Here is a 10379-nt window from a genome sequence, read left to right on the forward strand (position 1 = left end):
AGAAATGTATTTAGGTGTCAATCATGTCCATAGAAGTGTCAATCAATATACATGACAGTTGAGTAACTGAGTAATTGAAAGGGATCACACTATTGTCTCTTGATTATAAAGTCTATTTGAGTCAGGTGAAGAATAGTACAACAGTATAGCCTTGTTAAAGCCATTATTTATCCTGGTTAGTTTTACTGACGAGCGCGCTTGCTGCCATCTTTATGAAATGGCTGCAATCTTGTTGGTTGAATGCAATGCGACAATCATGCATAAACTAAACATCAGGAAATCACTAGTCGTCTCGTGCAAACAAGTTAATTTTACTGTTCGTAGTGTTCAGTACATTTTAAACGTTATTAGGCTACACAATGGCGCGCAACCATTTCATTTACAGATTATTAAACAGGTCACCATGCCACAAAAGAAAAGAAACAATTGCCTTGATAGTGAATAATCTGATTACAATGTACTGAAATCATATTGGTGACTGCTAAAATCAAATCTAATAGTCATATATTGAATATTCAAGCGTCTATTGAGCTTTGTGTAATAATGTTGCTGGAGTCAATGTCTCATAATGACAATAGGGTCTCTAACTTAAAGCAGTACTTTATTCTTACCAACTTCATATTGTTTAGTTTGCAATTTTGTGGCATTTACCATACACGTACTTTTTGTGGATGAGCAGGCCTCTTTTCTTCAGTTCTCTGTGAATGTGTGTCGACAGGTTCAGTCTTCTTTCCAGTCGCCTTCCTTTCAGCTTTCTCTTCTTTGAGTTCGCTTTACAGAAAAGATTCGTCGAGCAGGGACAAGTGAAATCTGCCGGCTGAAACAACAGAAAAGGGGTTGATTTTACATCCGTAGAAACATCGGGCCTTTTTTTTGGTGAAAACGTTATGGCAAACTGTAAAGGGAACTCCTTGACTGAGTGATTGAGTTGGTCACGTGACGTCTTTCTTGCATACAAATATTGATTTGATGGTTAGGTGTAAAGAGAGTAGGAAAAAGAAAAACGTTTCGAAAACTAAATCTACTTTACCACAGGCAGCCCAAGTTCTGTCACGTCGAAAAGAAGCCTTGGGCTCCCTGTGGTCAGTTGTGTTGTTGGTCAAGCCAGCCTACCTGCGTAACACATGGATCTCCTCTTGTAGAAATATGCTTACATATGCCAAGCTTGGTTAAGCAACACATGCCGGGTCCACAGTCACCATCGCGACTACAGTTTCCACTGGGTGGATGTAGTGCTACCATTGATATTGTGCACACTCCCAGACCTGTCTGTTGTCTTCTTGTTGGAGAACAGCGACGTCCACTGCTGCATTTTCGTCTTCGTTTTTTAGTTGCAGCCACAGAAACATGCTGATGACAGAATTCATTTATATTGCAGTCAGAATCTTTGCTGCACCTGCCGTGTTTGGGTGGAGGTGAAGGCAAACCACTACCAGACAGGTTTTTAACTTGTAAACAAGTGTTGGTCATATTTCGACAGTATTGTCCAGGAAGGCAGTCAATATCTCTGGTGCAGTTATACTTTACTGGTGGTGTTGTTACGTTCTGAAATACTGTCAGTCTTTCTAAACATATTTTGAAGAAATCATGGCAGTAGCGATTCTTGCCACAGGTTGAGTCATTTCTGCAGGATTGAGTAGAGCGTCTTGCAGTAGACATGGTTGGTATGACTGGAATATCCAGACACTTGTGAAAGGTTTTGTGGCAGTATTTATTGTTTGTGCAGTCACCGTCGTGCTTACAGTCTGATGCTGTGGGTTTCTTGTTATTTCTTGTTGATGGAGGGGTAAGAGTCTTCAGACAAATTTTGAATATTGAATGACAGTATTCATTAGCCATGCATTTCTTGCAGATTGGTTTTGAACTTCGTCTTCCCGGGACAGTCAAGGAGCCTTGTTTTGCTACGCATATCTTGAGCAAAGGATGACATGTTTGAGAGATGACATTGCAGTCCAAGTCTTTATTGCATTTCTTTGCCTGTTCAAGGAAAGAAGAACATATCAATATAGAATAAGTTTAGTGATCCGTTACTTTTCCATTGGCGATGCTCGTTATGATGCAAGCTGAAGGGATCCAAATCTGATACTCAGCTGAAAACCTCTTTACAGACTCTTATCAAGATAAGGTATCGTTCATAATGATAACTCTCGCGTGTTTTAAACGAGCCAATAGAAACGTTTTAGTTTACTCAGTGTTGAGCATTTCACTCTCTCCAAGTTCAAAGTTCTTTGAGTGGAATTTTGATTTGCTTTGAGATTACGTTAATTTCTGTCAAAATGTTTGAATTTGCAGCCATAACTCAATGTGAGATGATGAAGAAATCTAGGATCGCGTGCGAGGATCCGTTGCTTAATATCCTTATTATGAGCACGATCGATAGATTGCACCGATATCTACCTCATTACATTTATAGACTACCTAACCACGCCTTCTGTCTGGGACATTTTTTCAATAGTCATTCGCGTAGCTTTCTGCTGCGTCAAATAAAATAAATCTCTGTAAAAGAAAACTTACGACTGACAAACATTACTCAACATTCTACTGTCTTGGCTCTTTACTACCAATTGATATTTTCACCATCAGTTTTTTTTTTCGTATTTTTTTTATCAACGTCAAAGTGTGCTTTAAAAAAGTTTCTACTGTATTCTAACCAAGCTGATATTGTACGAGATTCTTTCTACAGAGAAGAGATACTGAAACCATGTAAAAAAAAAAAAAAAAAAAGATAAACACGCTTATTTGAACACTAGAGTCATCTGAATAAGCTAATTAATTTTTGAAAGAAAAAAAAATTAATCGGAGATTTTCATCTTTTTTTGCGCATGATATTCTGGCGAAACATACAAAAGATAGAGTCAATCGTCCCAATGTTCTATTTCTAATAATATTTTTGTAGTTTTCTAGCACCTTGTTTGCTAAGACTCAAACAGGCAACAAACACACGACTTACATCTCATCAGTATTGTACAGCTCTTCAGTTCGACGTTCTTATTTTGATATCTGTCAGCATGAGTTAGATTTGTAAGCTGTAAAGCTAGATTATACTCACCAAAAGTGCTGTTGCCCTTTTCGTGCTGATCACGGCCAGCCACAACATCACAGCATTAAACCACACAACGTACTTCATTGTCAGTCGAGTAAGTCCACAACACTTCTTGTTAGTATCTGTTCATAAGATCCGCTATGTCCTTGCTGTTGACTCGCACGTGAACCCTTTTCTCCTAATGAGTATTGCAGTTCTTAGGTATGCCGTTATTAAATGACCTCTTTGAAACGACTCATGCTTTGACAGAATACAGACATTTAGTCTGGCCTGGCGAGTTTACTGCCTTTTAATCTGTATGCTGTGTGTCAGTTCTTTGAAGTCCCGCCATAATCAAACATGGTATTAGAGGAATGATGTTGGATTGGGGATCTTTATTTACTTTCTTCCTCTTTGTAATTAATTTGTCGGCTTGATTTGAATACTTGTCTTGTGTACAGAAGACAACCAACAAGTACTCCGCGGAAGGATGTTACGTGAATCAAGGCGGAATAGAAACCAACAACTCACACCAGAATCTCGTCAAAGGGGGTATTTAAAGACCCTGACTAAACTGTTCAACATGAAACTGTATTTGAACAACAACTATTAATAGTGACAAATTCATTACTTGATATGTGGATCCGTGATGGCACTGTATAGTCCATCTATTCAACGCGTGAGGGCTGCTCGCTTTCACTAAGATAATCTGCCTTCAAGTGTAATGTCTTAAATGTGTTCTGATTAAAGATTATCCGTGTGATGCGACAAGAAAGTCAGTTTCTGACGAGGTTTTGAGAACTTTTCAATTTTGTATTTGCAAAGCATTTGTTTTAGATATAGACCTCCGATGGTCAGATTGGAAAAAAAACTACTTGGTATAATATACTTAGAGTCGTGCCCTGCCCTAGTTTTTCTCTAGTTTTCTCTGGAGTTTAATAAGCAGGCCTTTCTCTAATAACTCACTGCAGAGTAACATGCAGTGGCCAGTTGCATGTACTTCTAGAAATCCACGTACGATAAGGCACCGGAGGTGCTTACATGAAAAAATACGGTCTTTACCCGAAACCGCTGTTTTAACCTTAACCCTTAAATATTTTATTGACAAAACAATTTGACTGACCCCTTTGCTATCATGCCTTCTATTGATGAATCGGGGGGGGCGTTTGGGGGGTTAATTACGGCAATCCAATGATCCAAAAGCTTGAATAGAAATAATGATTTTTAACATAGCTTCCATAGGTTTCTTGTTGCAATTGCGGACATAGGACGATTTCGAGAGGGTGACTGTTATCTAGAAAGGCATCACACAGCATTCTTCTTAGGGTTTACCTTATCCTTTATTCTTATTATTTTTTCAAATTCAAAGGAAGGGGCTGGGGGGTGGGTGGGGGGGGGGGGGGAGGGGGGAGTAGGGAAGGGGTGGATTTTTATTTCTTTTTTCTCTTTTGCGCTTAAAGAATATAGCAATTCTTCTAAGTTCAATTGTCTGTCAGTGTAATAACAGGGGTGATACCAGCCACCAAGATCTTCATATCATTTCTAATGCTGCTTGCTTGATTGCAGCTGATGGTAATGTATCCTTCACAGGAAGTGGAGGTTAAGATGGTGCCTCGTTGTCAACCATAAGTTAGCCCTCTTGCGATAAATTTTCATTACAAATTTCTTATCATTGTAGTGGACGTGATGTATAGTACGAGATATCTCGGGTATATTTAGTGATCAGATGAATAATAAAATATAAATAGATTGTATTTTAGTGGGTAAAACAAAACTCTAGTCCGGATTCGTAACAAAATTACACTTTTAAACCTTAGACTTAATTTTGGGATGGGTAAGTTTGTTTCCATATCAAATTCGATGACTTAAAAATCAAGATAGAGTATAACAAAAGAGTTGATGTTCGCGGGCGTAAAGAAGAGTCTCGGGCTAAAATGAGCCGCTGCAAGGGCCCAAAACACATTTACCCCCAAGAACATCCAATCTAACACTATTATAAAAACTGAATTGGGCTTTAACAAAAGGAATAAAAGGCAATATCTTTTTTTGTTGTTGTTGAAAAAACCGATTTTACTCGGTGTTTATTTATATCCTATAACATCAAAATTACATTTTGAGTAGCTTATACAGATGTAGCATTAGTGATCCCGAGGGGGAAGGGGTGGGCTATGGTAGTACGAAATATCCCGGATGCTAACAACAAGTTGTTGGAATGTCACATTAGAGATGAAGGAAAACATGCGATCCCTAGGGGACCCCCCGTTTAATTTCTTCAATCTTTGTAAGGAGTTTATAAATATTAGGTTATGTAACACTGTCATTGAAGAACTGTTGGAGTCACATTATCAATATCCAAATTGACTGAGTAGCTTGATTGTGAGATCTAAGCCGAATGAACGATGAAACGACAATAAGCCAAGGCCTGACGGCATCTTTTAGAGACCCTGTGGGCTCCTCTTGTGAAGATGTTCCTTTTCTTGATGAAAATGGCTTGCGTTTCCTTGAAGAAGTAAAACAAACTAGATAATTAACTTAAACTTAAAGTCCCAGTGTCTTTTATAGAATGTACACAGGAATCCCAAAACTTCTTCTCAGTCACTCACCATGATATCAGTGGATTTCTGCTCAATAGCATTACTTTTAAGATCCTCAATCAGCCTAGAATAAAATGTAAACAAGAAATATTATTCTGTACGGAAGAAGTTAGGAATATTTCAACTTAATCTCGAACAGTAAATGTTTCCAAGAAACCTCTGAATTTCTAGTACCATGAACACTGAAGGAATTGCGTGACGTTTGCTGATACAATCCGTAGTCGATCAACGTAGTTCAAAGCGGGTGGGGCGGGAAAGTGGAATAAAGCACACAGCATCACAATTTTGATTGGGCCCCCTGTGTTCCAGAATCCGATCATAGTAAGGATGAGGGGTAAGCTATTGAGAGGTTTCATTTAATCAAACAGGGCTTTTCTGTTACCCGACATACAACAATATGAAACTTCTCAAACACTTTGAATTTTCTCCACAATTACACGTAGAAGAACAAACTTGAGGTTAGGCTTTCCAAGAGAGGTCAACTTAGAGCAAGTCGATCAAACTTGAGGTTGGTACCCCATCTCAGTTTTTGTGTACGTATAAAAAGATAATACATACGAGAAAAGTGTGCAGATAAACGCGGTATTTATAAACGGTAAACGTCAATAGATATTGATGGTTTGCAAGCATTTCCGAGAGAGTAAATAACGAGGGCATGGCGGCCATGTTGGCGGTATTGAAAACGAAAGCTAATGAGGAATCTTTTGCTAGATGACCTCCAACATGGCCACGATAACCTAATTGATGTAAAATGTTTAAGAAAATCTGCTTACATTTCCTTTCTTTCTTGTTTCTGGGCTTTTTCTGAAAGCAGCTCCTGAAACAGAAATTAAAATGATAGATCCCCAAGCTGATAAAATATGCAATTATTAATTAGATAAGTATGTAAAAACACCTAGTTTGAAGCCAGTAAAAATCGCAGTATAAAATCTCGGCTTTACTTACCTGACAATGCTTGACTTGCTCTTGCATCTCCTGAATTCTCTGATCTTTTCTATTAGGATTATCAAATCAAGTATCTTAGTGTCTTAGCACATATTTGTACATGTCGTACAATCTTATAGACTATGTACCTTATATTGTCTTCCTTCAGCCTTTGAATCTGGATTTTCAAAAGCTGGAATATAAATATTGATAATCATTTACCGGCGTTTGCATTGCTACGCGGCCACCCCAGACAAAAATCGCGACGTGCACTTTGCAATAGACTGCCGTCAATCAAACAAGTTGACGTCATTTACACGCGCTTGGATTGGCCCGGATAGGCCCGGTGAGTGTTGCTCATAATACTTGTAAACAATCGAACGAAGTTTTGGCGCCTCTTGAATCACACACGCGTGTAAATGACGTCAACGTGTTTGATTGACGGCAGTCTATTGCAAATGCACGTCGCGATTTTTGTCTAGGGTGGCCGCGTAGCAATGCAAACGCCGGTAAAGTAAATATTTTTTTGTTAATAACGATTTTTTAAAATAAGATGTGTGTAAATTCTGTGTAAGAGTTAAGCGGCTTAATATTCGAACTATAACTTAGTTTTAATTAAATGCCATTTTTGTTTTGTTCCTTCACCCGACCCCTCCCCCATGATTATTATTATGATAATTAATTATCCCCTGCCTTTACCTCGTTTTCTTCATTCAAGGAATTCCATTTCGAACTGTTATCGTCAGCTTCCTTCAAGCAGGAATCAAGATACTTGGTGGGAGGAGAGATAGGGTGTTTGTCGATACTGTTGATTTCTTCCTCAAGAATCTGATTGGGCAAAATGTATTGAATGATTAAAACTAAAATTAATTTGAACGACATTCTTAATCAGAACTAAATCAATTCTGAAACTGAATATAGCACAACTACTGAAGTAACACACGAAAAAAATAGACTCCACGAGAGAATCTGAACGCTCAGCATTTATTAAGGTGGCTGACTACTTTGGGGAAAAATAAACAGAAAATTGAAACTTTTTTAACCTGAAATTTAATGCTGATTCCAAATATGAAAAGAAAAATGGGGTGTCCCGTGCTTGTTCTCATGATGTCATTTGTTTATCGTTTGATATATTTGTTTATCGTTGTTTATTTAAACATAAGAAAATACTGTAGGTCCTGTGTACCTAAAGCAGTAGCAGTAGCAGTGGCAGTATTACCTAAACGCTCTACTTACTTTCTTAGTGTCAAGACACTCAAAAAGCTGGTTTTTTAGGAAAGCCACGGCCCTGAAAATAAACCAAACATAACCATATCACCATAAATCTTAAGCAATTAAAGAAAAGAGCGAAAAACAAGCAATTATGGTATTTCATTTTGTTGGATGGTTGAAGATTAGATCCAAAACGCAATGCAATATGGTCATAGGAAAATGTGAAGGAATGATGGGCAGATTTAACCAAGTATTATCGGTAAAATAATATGAAAAGGGCGTTAATACAGTACTGTAGTTCCCGTGAAAGAAATCCCAAAACAATAGTATTCTACCTTTCTGGGCTGATTCCATAAAAGGGGCATGATGTAACCGGAAAGGAAGTTTTTGGAAAGTAGACGATACAGAAAGAAAATGAGAAACCTATAAATATTTGAATTACTTACTCCAATGAGTTTCTCTTCATGAGAAAAATATGTTCCTCTAACTCCTGCAATCATTCAATTGATTAAATGGTCAGAAAAATATTGATAAGAAAAGGTAACAAACTTAAATAGGATTGGTAATGTTGAACAATTTCCACTTACTTTCACCCTGTGCTCCATTTCCACAAACGCCAAACCATCTATAAATGAAAACGCAAACAGTCCCGAAAATAAATCATTTTAGCAACCTCTTTTTATTCAATACAAATAGGGAATTTTTCTATATGCTTTAGTATCTCAGTGAAAGTAATACCTTAACCATATTACTTAACTACACAATTTTTTAACAGTGAAGAAACTTCGAGAATGCTTTTTAAAGGCGAGCGAAAAACTATGAAAAGGGTTATAAAAAACGATCAAAAGACGCTAAAGCAAATTCAAAAATAAATCGCCCATTCTTAAAGTCAGTTTTTTGTTACCTGTCATGGTTGAGTCCATAATTATTGATGTAATTTCTTTAATTCACAATTGATACGAGTAGCATAAACAAGCGCAAAAGTTCAAATGTTGAATATGTGACAAGAGATTGACATCCTTTATGACGTCAATCAAAGCGCGCGCTAGTTGTTTGGGAAGCCGCTGGTTAACAGTGTTGCGCGCGCTACATATTAGACAGGCAACCCAAGGTTAACAGTTCTTTATTTAGTTAAATTGCAAGAATTCTCACGTAAGCCTCACATAAGCAGAAAATAAAATAAATGAATGAATGAATCATCATGTAAGGAAATGAATAATGAATGTATAAAAGAATTAATGAATTAAGGTGGCTGACTAATTTTGAACGTTGAATTCGAGCCTACGATGTGCGCGTGCTCAAAAACCGCTGATTAATCTTCACGATTTCATTGAAAAACCATAAACTTCAAGAGGTCAAAGACCTCAAATTTTGCACGGGACTCTATACTTTTTCTGAGCTTATTAGAAAAAAACTCTTAAAAATTTAGGTAATATATATTAATTTTTTAAGAAAAAATTGATTTTTCTAACACATGAAAAAATAAATTTTTGTTGGGACTTTAGTATGACTTTATCAGAGAGCTTCTGAGAGCAATGAAAGGACAAAATATGACAAATCGATGTGTTTCTTTGTCGTTTTGTCAAAAAATTCCACGTATTATTGTATAGTACTATATCCTCACTGAATACCATTGTCACGTCGCAGTAATTAAGTTATGGGGCAAGATCAGAATTGAGGCACTGAGAAGGCCCCCCTAGAGTCAACCAGGAGCGAGAATAAAGCGCGAGACACTAGAGATCCAACCGTCGCTATATAAAGTCCTAAACAAAGATCAACGTGTTGCGATCAATTCTATTAATAAGAGACCCTCGAAAACAAAGACGAAATTTAAAAGGAATCGGACAAAGAAAGGTGTGATATAACAGGCCCGCAATTAAGTGTATTGTGAAAATATGCGCCAAAATGTGGAAAGGCATTTGCATTTTATACACCGTGTAGACTACCGAAATTAGTATATACCATACTATATTGGTCAGACATAGAAAGTGAATACGAGATAGAAACGGCACAATAAAGTTGCAATCAAAGGGAACCCTAAAGCGCTTAAAATCAACTATAGAAATGGGAGTATCGCCTATCGAGAACGTAAATGAAATTTTAAAACTTTGGAGAATTAGACCACGTATGCGCCCGGGTTCATATTCATTACCTTCTTTACTCGGCTTCCCGAGCCACGTTATTAATTCGTATCTAACTCTCAGAGTTTACGTCTTTTCTCGCGTATAAACTCGGCTCCCTGAGCCACGCTACTTCGGTTTTGCTCAAGTTCGTTCTAACTGTATAAGCTAACTAGCCCAACCCCGGCTGCAGCGGCAAGAGTTGCAAAACTACACGTGAACCCGACGTTCTAAAAGACTGATAGAATGAAATTAAAGACTATACCTCTCCTGGCGGGTTTTGACCATCACCTTCGTTGTGCGCGGCGGGAATTTGACCAGGAATTGGATCAGGAATTGGACCAGGAACATGGCCAGGAACTTGCACAGGGGCTTGACCAGCTGGGCCGACGGGTGCTGGAGGGTCTAAGGCTGGTGGTAAATCATCTCGGGCGGCCATAACTGTCTCGCAAGCTGGTGACGGTGGCGAAATAATTCCGAACTTGCCCTTCCGATGTCTTGCGAGGT

At 38.0% G+C, this 10379-nt stretch overlaps 2 protein-coding genes across 2 annotated transcripts; both read right to left on the reverse strand.

The window, feature by feature from the left end:
* Nucleotides 1-292: 292 nt before the first annotated feature.
* On the reverse strand, nucleotides 293-3234 carry LOC116304698 (uncharacterized). Its single transcript, XM_031714472.2, has 3 exons — nucleotides 3050-3234; nucleotides 1114-1977; nucleotides 293-817 (listed from the first exon to the last, which is right to left on the reverse strand). Exons 1-3 carry the CDS (start codon nucleotides 3125-3127, stop codon nucleotides 626-628), a joined length of 1134 nt encoding a protein of 377 aa, XP_031570332.2. The 5' UTR covers nucleotides 3128-3234; the 3' UTR covers nucleotides 293-625.
* Nucleotides 3235-5063: 1829 nt separating this feature from the next.
* LOC116304687 (uncharacterized) lies at nucleotides 5064-10277 on the reverse strand. Its single transcript, XM_089033883.1, has 10 exons — nucleotides 10138-10277; nucleotides 8340-8377; nucleotides 8199-8242; nucleotides 7777-7828; nucleotides 7240-7368; nucleotides 6690-6733; nucleotides 6562-6610; nucleotides 6390-6433; nucleotides 5626-5680; nucleotides 5064-5522 (listed from the first exon to the last, which is right to left on the reverse strand). The coding sequence occupies exons 2-10, from the start codon at nucleotides 8355-8357 to the stop codon at nucleotides 5406-5408; spliced, it is 552 nt and encodes a 183-aa protein (XP_088890009.1). The 5' UTR covers nucleotides 8358-8377; nucleotides 10138-10277; the 3' UTR covers nucleotides 5064-5405.
* Nucleotides 10278-10379: the final 102 nt, after the last annotated feature.

Source organism: Actinia tenebrosa, unplaced genomic scaffold (assembly GCF_029948245.1).
Source record: "Actinia tenebrosa isolate PJP-AT-01 unplaced genomic scaffold, QUT_ActTen_1.0 PGA_scaffold2__45_contigs__length_23673736, whole genome shotgun sequence".
Classification (NCBI taxonomy): Eukaryota; Metazoa; Cnidaria; class Anthozoa; order Actiniaria; family Actiniidae; genus Actinia; species Actinia tenebrosa.

What these genes read in the sequence shown, in the direction of transcription:
- LOC116304687 (XM_089033883.1), bottom strand. An exon ending in ATGAAGAGAAACTCATTGGA is followed by an intron (nt 7,829 to 8,198) that starts GTAAGTAATTCA and finishes GTTTATTTTCAG; the next exon opens with GGCCGTGGCTTTCCTAAAAA. An exon ending in CCTTGAATGAAGAAAACGAG is followed by an intron (nt 6,734 to 7,239) that starts GTAAAGGCAGGG and finishes TTTATATTCCAG; the next exon opens with CTTTTGAAAATCCAGATTCA.
- LOC116304698 (XM_031714472.2), bottom strand. Translation starts at nt 3,127, where the DNA reads ATGAAGTACGTTGTGTGGTTTAATGCTGTGATGTTGTGGCTGGCCGTG. An exon ending in AAAGGGCAACAGCACTTTTG is followed by an intron (nt 1,978 to 3,049) that starts GTGAGTATAATC and finishes TTCCTTGAACAG; the next exon opens with GCAAAGAAATGCAATAAAGA. An exon ending in GAGATCCATGTGTTACGCAG is followed by an intron (nt 818 to 1,113) that starts GTAGGCTGGCTT and finishes CTGTTGTTTCAG; the next exon opens with CCGGCAGATTTCACTTGTCC.